This window comes from Bombina bombina, chromosome 2 (assembly GCF_027579735.1).
Source record: "Bombina bombina isolate aBomBom1 chromosome 2, aBomBom1.pri, whole genome shotgun sequence".
Classification (NCBI taxonomy): domain Eukaryota; kingdom Metazoa; phylum Chordata; class Amphibia; order Anura; family Bombinatoridae; genus Bombina; species Bombina bombina.
Genome location: NC_069500.1, coordinates 1,186,431,686 through 1,186,449,200, shown reverse-complemented (window position 1 = coordinate 1,186,449,200; position 17,515 = coordinate 1,186,431,686). Strand labels below are relative to the sequence as shown.

The 17,515-nt window shown below is 40.2% G+C and overlaps 1 protein-coding gene across 1 annotated transcript in view; it reads right to left on the bottom strand.

Moving 5' to 3' along the window:
* The window catches only part of SNX25 (sorting nexin 25), a 776,760-nt gene that overhangs the window by 46,371 nt on the left and 712,874 nt on the right, over positions 1–17,515 (bottom strand). Inside the window, exons 17-18 of the mRNA XM_053703884.1 lie at positions 6,901–7,082; positions 5,860–5,960 (exon numbers count right to left, since the gene is read on the bottom strand). Coding sequence (XP_053559859.1) covers positions 5,860–5,960; positions 6,901–7,082 — 283 coding nt within the window. The remainder of the gene's footprint in view (positions 1–5,859; positions 5,961–6,900; positions 7,083–17,515) is intronic.

Below are 17,515 nucleotides of genomic sequence, written 5' to 3'. Positions count from 1 at the left end.
TTGGATCAGCGACCCCAGCCCTGAGTGAAGACACTGGAGACTGATAGACTCCACCCTCCTGATTGTTCACACCTAGTATGTAGATAGCTGATATCCTGCACTTATGTTCTGCTGAACGGATGAGGGGGACTTCCTTCTTCACCAGGGACTTAGCTACTGATCTAAGCCACGAATGTGACATTGTCAAATTGGAATTGAAAAAAGGATTCCTGCATGAGGTCGAGATAGCTCTGGAGAGCCTTGAATATTGTGTTGGTCCAGAATGTTTATTGGTAACCACACCTCTGGAGGAATCCACACTCCCTATGCTCTCTTGAGACTCCAAGAATGCAACCCAACCTTGCAAGCTAGTGTCTCTGGTGATCACCACCCAATGTGGCTGAAGAAAAGAGACACCCTGAACAAGGGATTAGTAAGTATGCCACCATGTGTTTTGTGATCTAGCAGGATCGTCTGAGACAGATCCTTGTGGTCTCCATTCCATTGATGCAGCATCTGTAAATGAAGAGGCCGAAGACTAAATATGGCAAATGGGTCTGCATCTGAGAATGAAACCATGAAAAGGTTCAGAGAAGGGCCACAAAGATAATAAGGGGAATGGATCATTTTAGTTATGAGGTTAGCCAAACTGGGTCTGTTTTCTCTAGAAAAAAGGCGCTTGAGAGGTGACATGATTACTTTATTTAAATATATTCAAGGCACATATACAGAGATGGCAGAAGCTCTGTTTATTCCAAGAAAATTGTTTGTGACAAGAGTACACAATTTAAGGCTGGAGGAAAGGAGATTTAATCTCTTGGAACAGAAACGTTTTTTCACTGTAAGAGCAATAAAATTGTGGAACTCACTATCAGAGGAGGTAGTGAATGCCAATACCTTAGATATATTTAAAAATGGTTTGGATACATTTCTGGCTAGAAACATAATTCAGGGATATGATTGCTTGTGTTAAATGGGTCACCCTTTAATGGAATTCATTTAAGTTAAAATTGAGCTTTTTGTAAGTATATTAGATTTGTATTGGTTGAACTCAATAGACTTGTAGTCTTTTTTCAGTCACATTTAATATGTTACTATTTTACTGAATTAAATGCAATCCTTCAAATTAAATCTTCCCAGAAGTTTAGAAATGAGACAAGACATTGAAACCTGCTAGAGGATATAACATTTGACTAGACAAACAGATAATTAATTAAAGATTAGATCTCACAAAATGGGGAAAGGGAAAACCCATTTTCCCTTCAAGCTCTTCTGATGCTCTTCTATTTATTTATAAAATATTTTACCAGGAAGGATACATTGAGATTTCTCTCGTTTTCAAGCATAAAATGGATTCAAAGTCCCTTTACTGCAAAAGAACCAGAACAGGTGGTGGTGACCTTTTATGAGCACTTTACTCAATTAATATTGTAAAATTACCAGGTGTGCTAGACTGTGTTTTTTTAATTGGATTTGATAGTTAATTAAGAATGGGATGAACTAATTAATAATAAATAAAGTACAGACATCAGATCAGTCCAGTGGGCCTGCACAGCTGCATCACACCTGAGACATCTAAAAGACTCTAAAGACCCTCGGTCAGCTCTTTACCTATATTCCCTGTGCTGCCGGGCTGCTGCTTTAGGTTGTCTCTCAGTCACAGTATGCAAGGTCTGTGCAAGGCGTGGCTGCCACAGTGCCCGACAGGTAGGAAGAAATGTGAAGTTTGCACCTCTGCATCTCTTCTTAGGAAAGGACTCAGAGTACCTGTAATTATTTATATAAAAAATGTAACCGACTCTTGCATTGCACTTTTATTAAAGGGAGAGTCTACACCCAAATTTTTATTGTTTACAAAGATAAATAATCCCTTTATTACCCATTCCCCAGTTTTGCATAACCAACACAGTTATATTAATATGCTTTTTACCTCTGTGATTACCTTGTATCTAAGCCTCTGCAGACTGCCCCTCATTTTAGTTCTTTTGACAGACTTACATTTTAGTCAATCAGTGCTGACTCCTAGGAAATTCCACGTGTGTGAGCACAATGTTATTTACAGTGGATATAAAATGTCTTACACACCCCTGTTAAAATGTCAGGTTTCTGTGATGTAAAAAAATGAGACAAAGATAAATCATTTCAGAACTTTTCTCACCTTTAATGTGACCTATAAACTGTACAACTTGATTGAAAAACAAACTGAAACTTCTAGGTGGAGAAGAGTAAAAATAAAAAACTGAAATAATATGGTTGCATAAGTGTGCACACCCTCTTATAACTGGGGATGTAGCTGTGTTTAGAATTGAGCAATCACATTCAAAATCATGTTAAATAGGAGTCAGTACACACCTGCCATCATTTAAAATGCCTCTGATTAACCCCAAATAAAGTTCAGCTGTTCTAGTTGGTCTTTCCTGACATTTTCTTAGGCGTAACCTACAGCAAAAGCCATGGTTCGCAGACAGCTTCCAAAGCATCAGAGGGATCTTATTGTTAAAAGGTATCAGTCAGGAGAACGATCAAAAAGAATTTCCAAGGCATTAGATATACCATGGAACACAGTGAAGACAGTCATCATCAAGTGAAGAAAATATGGTGCAACAGTGACATTACCAAGAACTGGACGTCCCTCCAAAATTGATGAAAAGACGAGAAGAAAACTGGTCTGGGAGGCTGCCAAGAGGCCTACAGCAACATTAAAGGAGCTGCAGGAATATCTGGCAAGTACTGGCTGTGTGGTACAAGTGACAACAATCGCCCGCATTCTTCATATGTCTGGGCTATGGGGTAGAGTGGCAAGACGGAACCTTTTCTAACAAAAAAAAAATCCAAGTCCTGCTACATTTTGCAAAAACACATCTGAAGTCTCCCAAAAGCATATCGCAAAAGGTGTTCTGGTTTGGTGAAACTTTTTGGCCATAATTCCAAAAGATATATTTTGGCACAAAAACAACACTGCATATAACCAAAAGAACACCATACCCACAGTGAAGCATTTTGGTGGCAGCATCATGCTTTGGGTCTGTTTTTCTTCAGCTGGAACTGGGGCCTTGGTCAAGGTAGAGGGAATTATGAACAGTTCCAAATACCAAACAATATTGGCACAAAACCTTCAGGCTTCTGCTAGAAAGCTGAATATGAAGAGGAACTTCATCTTTCAGCATGACAACGACCCAAAGCATACGTCCAAATCAACAAAGGAATGGCTTCACCAGAAGAAGATTAAAGTTTTGGAATGGCTCAGTCAGAGCCCAGACCTGAATCCAATCGAAAATCTGTGGGGTGATCTGAAGTTGGCTGTGCACAAGAGATGCCCTCACAATCTGACAGATTTGGAGTGTTTTTGCAAAGAAGAGTGGGCAAGTCTTGCCAAGTCAAGATGTGCCATGCTGAAAAACTCATACCCAAAAAGACTGAGTGCTGTAATAAAATCAAAGGGTGCTTCAATAAAATATTAGTTTAAGGGTGTGCACACTTATCCAACCATATTATTTTAGTTTTTTATATCTACTTCCCTAGACCTAAAAGATTTTAGTTTGTTTTGCAATTGAGTTGTACAGTTTATAGGTCACATTAAAGGTGGAAAAAGTTCTGAAATTATTTATCTTTGTCTCATTTTTTTACATCACAAAAACATGACATTTTAACAGGGGTGTGTAGACTTTTTATATCCACTGTATATAGCACACGTGAACTAACGCCCTCTAGTTGTGAAAAACTGTCAAAATGCATTCAGATAAGAGGAGTCCTTCATGGGCTAAGAAATTAGCATATGACCTACCTAGGTTTAGCTTTCAACTAAGAATACCAAGAGAACAAAGCAACCTTGATGATAAACGTAAATTGGAAAGTTGTTTAAAATTGCATGCCCTACCTCAATTATAAAAGTTTATTTTTGACTAGACTGTCCCTTTAATATAAAGTTGATTGTAAAAAACAAAATCACTGCATGTGTTCCATTGGTTGGTGTCCCAAGACAAAATTTAACTTTTAACATTTAATCATGATTCAGATAGAAAGTTGTTTAAAATGGCATGCTCTAATTCACTTCCATTATCAAAATGTGCACAATCATTTTTTTTATGCACACTTTTTGAATCATCAGCTCCTACTGAGAATGTGTAAGAATTCCCAGTATATATTTATAAACAGTTTGTGATTGGCTGATTGCTGTTACATGAGACAGGGGGAAGGAAAATTGAAGTTTGAAATTTGTCAGAAAAAAATAATTTACTACTCATTTAAAATTAAGACCAAGTGCTTTTGCATTATCATTTTTTGTGCAATAGTTGGTGGTGTCATTTTACTGTATTTAAAGGGACTGTCTACTCCAGAATCTTTATTGTTTAAAAGGATAATCCATTTATTACCCATTCCCCAGATTTGCATTACCAACATCTCTGCTGTGGCCAATTAGGGACAGTTATACGTGGGTCACTGAAGTGTGCAACTAATGACTGTGTGGAATTCAGAAGTGTTAAGTCTGGAGTCTGCACATTCACTTTTAACAGGAACTGGAAAACCAGCAATTTTCCGAATGAAATTAGAGGAGAATGGGGACTCAACTAATGAAATGATATTGCAAAGCTTTGTTTACTATAATTAAACAGCTCCCATTACAATCTCAAAGTGTTTAATGTCCCTTCAACGTATTTCTTTATTAAGTATTAATACTTATAAATGTGCTAATATTGGTTCTGTTGTACATAGAAATATCACAATATACATAACTGAGTTGTTATAATGACTTTGTCCCACCACAGAAAGCTCCATGCTAGACTATCAGACACTGCTATATCTGATATAGAATGAACCTGCAATACTCTGACAGACCAGAGAGAGAGGTGGCAGTGTTGTCCTACTAGTCATGTTGCAGCAGAGAATGAGCACTTCTAAAACAGTAAGGGAGATTTGGGACAGAAATGTCTCTCCTTCAGTGCAGATTCCCACAATTGCTATTCAGATAGAGCAGGCAATTTTTCAGTTTACTTTGTTTATGAAATATATTTTCTTCTCTTCATACCATTAGTTGAAAAGCATATCTAGGTAAGCTCTGGAGCAAAGATACACAACTGGGAGATAGCTGGTGATTGGCAGTTAGACATATATTCCACTGGTCACTGGATTACCAGATGTGTTCAGCTAGCTCCCAGCATTGCTGCTCTAAAGTTGACTTTAACTATGTGTTTAACTGGTTTGAATGGGTTACAGATAGTTATATACAAGCAATAATGCAATAATAAAATGCTCTAAGACATTAAAACATTTTCTTCACATTTATGTCATTTAATCAAAGTTATGTATTTTTGCACTTATATCCCTTTTATGATTGGTCAACTTAAAGGGACATTGTACACTAGATTTTTCTTTGCATAAATCTTTTGTAGATCCATTTAGAATGCCCATCTGGGAGTATTTTTGTAAAAATCTATAGTTTTGCTTATTTTTCAATAACATCATGCTGCTTTTCAGACTCCTAACCAAGCCCCAAAATGTTAGATGTATACTAATGTCTACAGACTCCTGGTTGTGTTATGGGTCTTTTCATATGCAGGAGAGAGGTGCCTGTTCCTCAGTCCCTTTCAGTGGGTGTCCCAGCCGAACCTCATCAACAGTGCTAAACTGGGAGCTTCTAAGTAAGTTTTTAAAAGGTTTTATACTGGATTTTGATATCAGTATTTGTGCATATTATTCTTTATAGTAATGTCTATTACATGCAGTTATATGAAAATTGCTGTATACTGTCCCTTTAAGGATGAGCTATAATGAATGCATAAGAATAAAGGTCCCAGGAGTCAGTAGAACAGCATTGGTCCTCTGCATGTCAAGAAGACAAACAACAATAAATCTTGCACACACAGGTCACTGCCTACTTACGTATAATAGATGTTTATTTGCCCTGTTTTCCTGGAGTGCATTAAAGATTTTAATAATACCATGACGGGCATTTTGCTGTCCAACTAGGTTTTGGAGTGCATCTGAAACAGACCAGAAAATAACATTTTAAATCACCATTTTCTCAACTTAGTGACAAGCACACGGCAGTTTTACACCAAACATAAAACTTCTGACAAATGCTTAGGTAGCGCAAATTCAAAGTAACAAGACTTAACTCCTGCCCTTTCCCAGAATTACTTAAGTGTAAAGATATTCTGTATGGTTATGGTAAGGGACAGAATAAGAGATTAGTTCCTTTTATTGAAAATCAATAATAAAAAATACCAAGTAAATGAAATAGCCTATCTCTGGGAATATGATCACATACAAATATATGTGTGTTTAGGTATAAAGTTCTCCAAACCTATAAGTCTTTCTCTCCCCCCATCTACCTATGACCTCAGTTCATTTAGGATTGACTGATAATTCAGACTGACTCACACAGACTGTAAACTGTTTGCTTACATGCGCTCTTTCACTAAAACACATAATTGTATCCCCATGGAACCTGCAACTCTGTCATATAGTTATATTTTCACTCAGGAGCCACAGAAAACTGCTGGTCCAGAGCGGAAACTCCTGCTGACCCAATCAGCAGTGTTAGTCACATGACCCAGCTGTGCACCTAGTACTGTTGACTGACTCAGCGGCAGTCTTCAGCATTTCTCTGCAGCTCTGAGCTTTTGTGGGGGTTAAACACAGAGTTGTAGGGCCAATAATAATATGACATGCTCTAACAAATGAGTGCATGTAATATGTTCACTGTAATGGCTCATTAACATGAGTTCAGACCTGTAGGAGATTACTAAAAGATTAATGCTTACAAGAAGACTGAAAGCCTAAGATATCTTTTGCATAAGACATTTTGAACATTTCAGTGGTATTTTAAAATTTGAATGTGATCCCATTTGATTCAAACAAACTTCTTGCTATCAATCTAATTGTTAAACAATAAGGGGAGGAATAAGACAGTCTGCTCACCTGGAATGTTTTCAAGTAATTTTTGCTGCGCTTTCTGTTTTGTTTCCTGACATTGAAGCTCTGTTCTTGATGTTTTTGAGGGTGCTAATTTTCCATTTGGCCAAAAAGCATCTCTGAACACATTTATGTAGTAAACCAGCATCTGTTCACTGAAAATCCAATTGACTGTATCACGGATCTGTCTGAGAAAAATAACATTCAAAAGGCAGAAGTATAAATTACAATGAAAGTGCCGATCAAGAATGAATTATGTATCTTAAAATTATTTTAATAATACTATTTCTATGGAAACCACAATCTTTTATTCACCAGCGCTGCTGTTCAGATTTGGTTTCCCACAACAGATATAAAGCTTTCAATTAAACATATTTTAGCAGCTTATTTACATGTTTTACTCCCATCGACCATGGTAAACTCAGTTGCTTTTTTTTAAAGCCAAGCTTGTTTCCTTAAAATGGATCACATTATAAGCAGAATGCACAGTAATGCTGAAGTGGCACGGTTTGTATGTACCCATCTTAATCCTCTTCCAATAGTCAACAAAAAACGTATTATTATGTGGAATAATTCACTGTCAAAATGGAAAGTGGCAGCATTTCAATGACATTAAAATGTAGCTGTCACTATGGCTTATTAATGCTACCCCTTTGATGACAGCCAAGGAGTTCACAAGGTGTTTGCGGGTCATGGTTAACCCCTTGGCTGCAATGATGGTTGAAACATCTTGCTCTGCAATACTCTGTGGAGGCCAATATGTTAATCCTCTTTTACTAACAATATTTCTTTCGTAAAATGATGATTGTCCATAGGGTAGGGCTCCATAACGTGGGATATAATTCCTGCCACTAGGAGGAGGCCAAGAACCCACACAAGAGCTTAAAGGGACACTCAATCAAAATTAAACTTTCATTATTAAGATAGAGCATGCAATTTTCCAATTTAATTCCATTAACAAAATGTGCACATTCTTTTTATATTTAAACATTTTGAGTCACCAGCTCCTACTGAGCATGTGCAAGAATAAGTGTGTATGCATTTGTGAATGGCTGATGGCTGTCACATGGTACGTGTATGCATTTGTGAATGGCTGATGGCTGTCACATGGTACAGGGGGAGTTAAATAGACATAACTTTTAAAATTGTCAGAAAAAAAATCTACTACTCATTTGAAGTTCAGACTAAGTGCTATTGCATTGTTTTGTTATCTTGCATTTGTTGATTATGCAAATCTACTGTGTTGACTGGTGCTTTAAAATGTCCTCCCATCTCTCCTCAGTTTTGTTATTGGCGTCCAGGAAAAGCTTGAGAATAAAGGAGTTAAAGATACTTACTTATGAATTTATGTTTGGGAGCTCAGACCAATGTGAGTCCCTTATCCCTGGGACATATCAGTCACAAAGAAGACAGGAGAGGTTCCCAGCAAGCTGAATGATATAGATACATAGGAATACCCTGTTAAGTGCGCAGTGTCTCCCTATGGGATTTCAACCATTACCCTCAGGTGTAGAGGGTACTCATCCCTCAGCCTCAGCCCGTGGGATAACGGCATTTCCTCAGATATCCTCTGCTATACTTGGAAAACTACTGGATTGTCTCTCTACCAGATACTGCTAGAGAGGTGCAACTTCAGGTAAGCCACTCACCACTGCACAGACACAGCCAATAGGCTATTAGAAGGTACTCTTGACACAGGTCATAGCAAGGGGACTCAGCCTGCTCTCCCACTGACACTGCTTAAAACAGCTAATTAGCTGCCCTACATCACTCAGGGGGGCACTTTCAGACCACTGTCATACCTTTTGGACCCTTTGGCAGCCCTGGGACCCTCTTTTTAGCATTTTTTTTTTTTTAATTGGGGTATGGGTTTGTAAGAAAACTGAACATCTGGCTAGCCTGGGCAGATGATTCGAAGTGTTTTGGGGGTAAATTTGTGCTTTTTTACAACTAAAATCTTTATTAGCTTCCTGGTCTTTTTCTCCTCGCTCTGAATATGCAGCTTGGGAGGAACAGGCCTTAAAAGCATCTGTCTGCTTTTTTCTTAAGAAATCTGCATCAAATTGTGATCATGTCACTGGAGGGGAGTGAATACCCATGCAGGAGGGTATTATAGGGCCTAGGCATTTCCTTACCCTTTAAATAATTTGCAGATGTCAGGGGTGTGCAGTGACTAGTGTATGGGCTCTCTACCATTTTCATTGTGTGTTTTATTTCATACTCTGACCCAGTGAATCTGTCCCAACTGAAATGATGTCAAATACTATAGAAGAGGGTCCTACTGATACCTCTTCCTGTACATTTTTGTGTCTGTTTTGCAAATCTGTTCCAGTGTGCCAGGTCAATCAACTTTGCAATAGTTGTGTATCTCAATTCAAGCATGCAAATCAGCTGTATCACTCTACTTCCTCTAGGGATTTATGTCTTATATATATTGCTCAGGGAGTCTCTACTGACTTTACCACAGAGTTTAAAGATAATTTACACATGGCTATGGCAGAATATTAGCTGCTATCCCCAAGCCAAGTAAGCGTAAAATGCAAAACAGGGGATTTATGGCACTCTCTTGATGTGAACATGTAAACTCCTTCCCCTCAACCTTAGATTCCTGTACAGCTTCAGAGCTCAGACTCTGAGGACTCAAAATCATCCAGTTCAGATGGGTAAGTGTCTTCAGATGAACTGTACTTTATTGCTTGAGGTACTGAGAATTCTGGGTATTTGAGAAAAAAAACTGAATACAAGCCTGTAAATCAGTTGGGGAGCAGTCTGGAGTTCTCAGGAGTGCAAAGAGGTTGGTCCCCTCTGGAGGTGAGGCTATCAAACATTTTGGAACGCTGAGCGATTCTTCAGGCTCTTCAGTTCTGGTACCTTTTAAAAGATGAAAAGTTTATTGGGTTCAGACAATATCACAGTGGTGGCCGACATAAATCATCAAGGGGATACCCACGTCCACTGGTTATGCAGGAAGTGTCTGTCTTGGGCAGAGAGGAACCAATGCTCCCTGTCACTAGTTCATATTCCAGGAGTGAACAATTGGGAAGCGGATTACCCCAGCCGTCAGTTCATCCAGGAGAGTGATCTCTCCATCGGACTTCTTCAATCAATAAGTGATCAAATGGGGCCTTACCGGACATAGAACTGAAACAAAACTTCCAATGTATTGTGCAAGACCAAGAGACCCACAAGCTCAAATGATAGACGCCTTGGTGTGCCCATGGAACATCTAGCGTACCTGTTTCCTCCATTTGTTCTACGTCCAAGAGTTATTGCTCAAATCAAATAGGAGTCAGCTTTGGTAATCTTGATTGCTCCAGCCTGGCCCCGTAGAACATGGTATGCAGATCTAGTACAGATGTCCTCAACTCCTCCATGGATTCTTCCTCTAAGACAAGATCTATTGTCTCAAAGTTCCCTTTTCCATCCAGACCTCTAAGTTTAACGGTGTGGAGGTTGAACACCTAGTTTTAAAACAGAGGTTTCTCTGATTCAGTTAACATTAATCACAAGATTTGGAGGGCATACTATGAATGGTGGTCTCCCAGAGGTTTTTCATGGTATTCCTTTAGGATTCCTAGAATTATTTACAGTTTTTATAAGATGGCCTTGACAAGGGGTTGTCCGCTAGTTCCCTCTAAGTCAATTTTCTGCTTTATCTATTCTGTTTCATATAAAGTTAGTTAAGCTTCCCGATGTTCAAACTTTTGTCCAGGTGCTAGTAAGAATTAGGCCAGTTGTGAGACCTATTTCTCCGCTCTGGAATTTGAATCTAGTTCTTTCTATTCTGAAAGGTCCTCCATTTGAACCAACACATTCCACTGATATCAAACTTAACTTGGAAATTACTAAATTTGATTTTCTTTTTAAGGTAGTTTCTTCAGAAAATATTAATCAGGAGATTGTTGTTCCTTCTTTCTGTCCAGATCCTGTTAATTCCAAGAAACAACTTTTACATAATCTTGATGCATATTTGGAGCAGATTTGCAAAGCTGCACCATAGTCTTCTCTGCATACTTTTTCAAATTTTTTACTGATTTGATATTTTTGCTTCTTTGCAAGCAGCTTTTGGCAGGATAGTCCTTCAGGCCGGAGTGTTGCTTGAGTATTAATCCCACATGTTATGGAGCCCTATGGACCATCATTTTACAAAAGAAAACAAAAAATATATGCTTACCTGATAAATTATTTTCTTTTGGAATGATGATGTTCCATAAGCTCCACCCATTTGTTGGGCGACTTCTAATTTCTTTTTATAGACCCTGCTTTTGTCTTTCTTACCTATCTGTTTCCTATTCTCTGCTCAGCTATGCATTAAACTGAGAAGAGATGGGAGGAGGGAGGGAATTTAAGATCTTGTGTGGGTTCTTGGTCACCTCCTAATTGTGGGCATTATATCTCACATGTTATGGAGCTCTATGGACCATCATCATTACAAAAGAAAATGTATTAGGTAAGCATACATTTTGTTTATTTCTGATTTAGAAATACTGTAATCACAAAAATATGAAATACATTGAAAATTGTAGAGTTGATAGGACAGTTGATTATAGAGGATATATGGCAATATATAAAATCATGATTTAGCAATAAACAGAACATGACTAATAAGAGATATCAGCAAATTCCATAAGTATTGCAGAATTGTGTATCAATATCTTACAGCCCAGTTGTGACCTTGAAAGTGCTGTGTATTTTGGATACACAGAGTGGAGGGGTTTGCAGTGTGCCCCAGCTCATACATGCACTCATTTCTCCTAAGTGCACATATTTCTCTTACCTAAACTAATTTCTCCTAGGATGTGCTGGGACCTATTGACTGAACAAGGTGACACAGAAAGTGTCTAACGCTAGAATATCTGTTCTCTAGCAAACACAATTTGTGGGATAACCTGGTAAGGGACACGCAAAAAACATCCTCTCCATTGCACTATCCATTATGAGAAGCCTTTGGAAACAGAAATTGGCTCAACGAATGTGTTCAGCTAGCTCTCAGTAGTGCATTGCTTCTCCTGAGCATACAAAGGATACCAAGAGAAAAAGCTGATTTGATAAAAGAAGTAAATTGGAACGTTGTTTAAAACTGTATGCTGTATTTTTTTTAATTTACTGTCCCTTTAATGCCATATGACGGGCAAAGAATGACTGCTATTGAACTATAATGAAGGGTTTTTAAATTTTCATACAACTTTCTTAATGGATTATTAATATTGTGTTTGTATATCCGCAATTATGCACTGAATTGCAAAAGATCTTCAATTAAAAATAAAATTTAGTTAGCACAATTGCAAGGTTTTACAAATCAAATTGACACACCCCTTAAATCCTTGTTCAACAAGTTTGTCTAATGTATTTTGATTAAAGTAAATGTCAACTTTCATGATAAAGTGCCCATTTAAAAAAAAAAAAAAAAAAAAAACTATTAAATTTCATTCATGAAAGTTTACATTGCACCAGATTTTACAAATACCTTCTTCTCCTGAAACACCGGATCGCCGATCCCACGCCTGCAGCTCCTCTGTACTTCGTCAGCAATGACGAAACCGGCTCTCTCCAATCACGGTGATTGGAGGAAGCCGGTTTCGTCATTGCTGTGTTAGTACAGCAGGAAGAAGCAGACGGGGCGATCGGCAATCCAGTGTTTCCGGAGAAGGTATTTGTAAAAACAGAATTTATGTTTACCTGATAAATTACTTTCTCCAACGGTGTGTCCGGTCCACGGCGTCATCCTTACTTGTGGGATATTCTCTTCCCCAACAGGAAATGGCAAAGAGCCCAGCAAAGCTGGTCACATGATCCCTCCTAGGCTCCGCCTACCCCAGTCATTCGACCGACGTTAAGGAGGAATATTTGCATAGGAGAAACCATATGGTACCGTGGTGACTGTAGTTAAAGAAAATAAATTATCAGACCTGATTAAAAAAACCAGGGCGGGCCGTGGGACGGGCACACCGTTGGAGAAAGTAATTTATCAGGTAAACATAAATTCTGTTTTCTCCAACATAGGTGTGTCCGGTCCACGGCGTCATCCTTACTTGTGGGAACCAATACCAAAGCTTTAGGACACGGATGAAGGGAGGGAGCAAATCAGGTCACCTAAATGGAAGGCACCACGGCTTGCAAAACCTTTCTCCCGAAAATAGCCTCAGAAGAAGCAAAAGTATCAAACTTGTAAAATTTGGTAAAAGTGTGCAGTGAAGACCAAGTCGCTGCCCTACATATCTGATCAACAGAAGCCTCGTTCTTGAAGGCCCATGTGGAAGCCACAGCCCTAGTGGAATGAGCTGTGATTCTTTCGGGAGGCTGCCGTCCGGCAGTCTCGTAAGCCAATCTGATGATGCTTTTAATCCAAAAAGAGAGAGAGGTAGAAGTTGCTTTTTGACCTCTCCTTTTACCGGAATAAACAACAAACAAGGAAGATGTTTGTCTAAAATCCTTTGTAGCATCTAAATAGAATTTTAGAGCGCGAACAACATCCAAATTGTGCAACAAACGTTCCTTCTTTGAAACTGGTTTCGGACACAGAGAAGGTACGATAATCTCCTGGTTAATGTTTTTGTTAGAAACAACTTTTGGAAGAAAACCAGGTTTAGTACGTAAAACCACCTTATCTGCATGGAACACCAGATAAGGAGGAGAACACTGCAGAGCAGATAATTCTGAAACTCTTCTAGCAGAAGAAATTGCAACTAAAAACAAAACTTTCCAAGATAATAACTTAATATCAACGGAATGCAAGGGTTCAAACGGAACCCCCTGAAGAACTGAAAGAACTAAATTGAGACTCCAAGGAGGAGTCAAAGGTTTGTAAACAGGCTTAATTCTAACCAGAGCCTGAACAAAGGCTTGAACATCTGGCACAGCGGCCAGCTTTTTGTGAAGTAACACAGACAAGGCAGAAATCTGTCCCTTCAGGGAACTTGCAGATAATCCTTTTTCCAATCCTTCTTGAAGGAAGGATAGAATCCTAGGAATCTTAACCTTGTCCCAAGGGAATCCTTTAGATTCACACCAACAGATATATTTTTTCCAAATTTTGTGGTAAATCTTTCTAGTTACAGGCTTTCTGGCCTGAACAAGAGTATCGATAACAGAATCTGAGAATCCTCGCTTCGATAAGATCAAGCGTTCAATCTCCAAGCAGTCAGCTGGAGTGAAACCAGATTCGGATGTTCGAACGGACCCTGAACAAGAAGGTCTCGTCTCAAAGGTAGCTTCCAAGGAGGAGCCGATGACATATTCACCAGATCTGCGTACCAAGTCCTGCGTGGCCACGCAGGAGCTATCAAGATCACCGACGCCCTCTCCTGATTGATCCTGGCTACCAGCCTGGGGATGAGAGGAAACGGCGGGAACACATAAGCTAGTTTGAAGGTCCAAGGTGCTACTAGTGCATCCACTAGAGCCGCCTTGGGATCCCTGGATCTGGACCCGTAGCAAGGAACTTTGAAGTTCTGACGAGAGGCCATCAGATCCATGTCTGGAATGCCCCACAGCTGAGTGACTTGGGCAAAGATTTCCGGATGGAGTTCCCACTCCCCCGGATGCAATGTCTGACGACTCAGAAAATCCGCTTCCCAATTTTCCACTCCTGGGATGTGGATAGCAGACAGGTGGCAGGAGTGAGACTCCGCCCATAGAATGATTTTGGTCACTTCTTCCATCGCCAGGGAACTCCTTGTTCCCCCCTGATGGTTGATGTACGCAACAGTTGTCATGTTGTCTGATTGAAACCGTATGAACTTGGCCCTCGCTAGCTGAGGCCAAGCCTTGAGAGCATTGAATATCGCTCTCAGTTCCAGAATATTTATCGGTAGAAGAGATTCTTCCCGAGACCAAAGACCCTGAGCTTTCAGGGATCCCCAGACCGCGCCCCAGCCCATCAGACTGGCGTCGGTCGTGACAATGACCCACTCTGGTCTGCGGAATGTCATCCCTCGTGACAGGTTGTCCAGGGACAGCCACCAACGGAGTGAGTCTCTGGTCCTCTGATTTACTTGTATCTTCGGAGACAAGTCTGTATAGTCCCCATTCCACCTGACTGAGCATGCACAGTTGTAATGGTCTTAGATGAATGCGTGCAAAAGGAACTATGTCCATAGCCGCTACCATCAACCCGATCACTTCCATGCACTGAGCTATGGAAGGAAGAGGAACGGAATGGAGTATCCGACAAGAGTCTAGAAGTTTTGTTTTTCTGGCCTCTGTCAGAAAAATCCTCATTTCTAAGGAGTCTATTATTGTTCCCAAGAAGGGAACCCTTGTTGACGGAGATAGAGAACTCTTTTCCACGTTCACTTTCCATCCGTGAGATCTGAGAAAGGCCAGGACAATGTCCGTGAGAGCCTTTGCTTGAGGAAGGGACGACGCTTGAATCAGAATGTCGTCCAAGTAAGGTACTACAGCAATGCCCCTTGGTCTTAGCACAGCTAGAAGGGACCCTAGTACCTTTGTGAAAATCCTTGGAGCAGTGGCTAATCCGAAAGGAAGCGCCACGAACTGGTAATGTTTGTCCAGGAATGCGAACCTCAGGAACCGATGATGTTCCTTGTGGATAGGAATATGTAGATACGCATCCTTTAAATCCACCGTGGTCATGAATTGACCTTCCTGGATGGAAGGAAGAATAGTTCGAATGGTTTCCATCTTGAACGATGGAACCTAGAGAAACTTGTTTAAGATCTTGAGATCTAAGATTGGTCTGAACGTTCCCTCTTTTTTGGGAACTATAAACAGATTGGAGTAGAACCCCATCCCTTGTTCTCTTAATGGAACGGGATGAATCACTCCCATTTTTAACAGGTCTTCTACACAATGTAAGAATGCCTGTCTTTTTGTGTGGTCTGAAGACAACTGAGACCTGTGGAACCTCCCCCTTGGGGGAAGTCCCTTGAATTCCAGAAGATAACCTTGGGAGACTATTTCTAGCGCCCAAGGATCCAGAACATCTCTTGCCCAAGCCTGAGCGAAGAGAGAGAGTCTGCCCCCCACCAGATCCGGTCCCGGATCGGGGGCCAACATTTCATGCTGTCTTGGTAGCAGTGGCAGGTTTCTTGGCCTGCTTTCCCTTGTTCCAGCCTTGCATTGGTCTCCAAGCTGGCTTGGCTTGAGAAGTATTACCCTCTTGCTTAGAGGACGTAGCACTTTGGGTTGGTCCATTTCTACGAAAGGGACGAAAATTAGGTTTATTTTTTGCCTTGAAAGGCCGATCCTGAGGAAGGGCGTGGCCCTTACCCCCAGTGATATCCGAGATAATCTCTTTCAAGTCAGGGCCAAACAGCGTTTTCCCCTTGAAAGGAATGTTAAGTAGCTAGTTCTTGGAAGACGCATCAGCCGACCAAGATTTCAACCAAAGCGCTCTGCGCGCCACAATAGCAAACCCAGAATTCTTAGCCGCTAACCTAGCCAATTGCAAGGTGGCGTCTAGGGTGAAAGAATTAGCCAATTTGAGAGCATTGATTCTGTCCATAATCTCCTCATAAGGAGGAGAATCACTGTCGACCGCCTTTATCAGCTCATCGAACCAGAAACATGCGGCTGTAGCGACAGGGACAATGCATGAAATTGGTTGTAGAAGGTAACCCTGCTGAACAAACATCTTTTTAAGCAAACCTTCTAATTTTTTATCCATAGGATCTTTGAAAGCACAGCTATCCTCTATGGGTATAGTGGTGCGTTTGTTTAAAGTGGAAACCGCTCCCTCGACCTTGGGGACTGTCTGCCATAAGTCCTTTCTGGGGTCGACCATAGGAAACAATTTTTTAAATATGGGGGGAGGGACGAAAGGAATACCGGGCCTTTCCCATTCTTTATTAACAATGTCCGCCACCCGCTTGGGTATAGGAAAAGCTTCTGGGAGCCCCGGCACCTCTAGGAACTTGTCCATTTTACATAGTTTCTCTGGGATGACCAACTTGTCACAATCATCCAGAGTGGATAATACCTCCTTAAGCAGAATGCGGAGATGTTCCAACTTAAATTTAAATGCAATCACATCAGGTTCAGCTTGTTGAGAAATGTTCCCTGAATCAGTAATTTCTCCCTCAGACAAAACCTCCCTGGCCCCATCAGACTGAGTTAGGGGCCCTTCAGAAATATTAATATCAGCGTCGTCATGCTCTTCAGTATCTAAAACAGAGCAGTCGCGCTTACGCTGATAAGTGTTCATTTTGGCTAAAATGTTTTTGACAGAATTATCCATTACAGCCGTTAATTGTTGCATAGTAAGGAGTATTGGCGCGCTAGATGTACTAGGGGCCTCCTGAGTGGGCAAGACTCGTGTAGACGAAGGAGGGAATGATGCAGTACCATGCTTACTCCCCTCACTTGAGGAATCATCTTGGGCATCATTATCATTGTCACATAAATCACATTTATTTAAATGAATAGGAATTCTGGCTTCCCCACATTCAGAACACAGTCTATCTGGTAGTTCAGACATGTTAAACAGGCATAAACTTGATAACAAGTACAAAAAACGTTTTAAAATAAAACCGTTACTGTCACTTTAAATTTTAAACTGAACACACTTTATTACTGCAAATGCGAAAAAACATGAAGGAATTGTTCAAAATTTACCAAATTTTCACCACAGTGTCTTAAAGCCTTAAAAGTATTGCACACC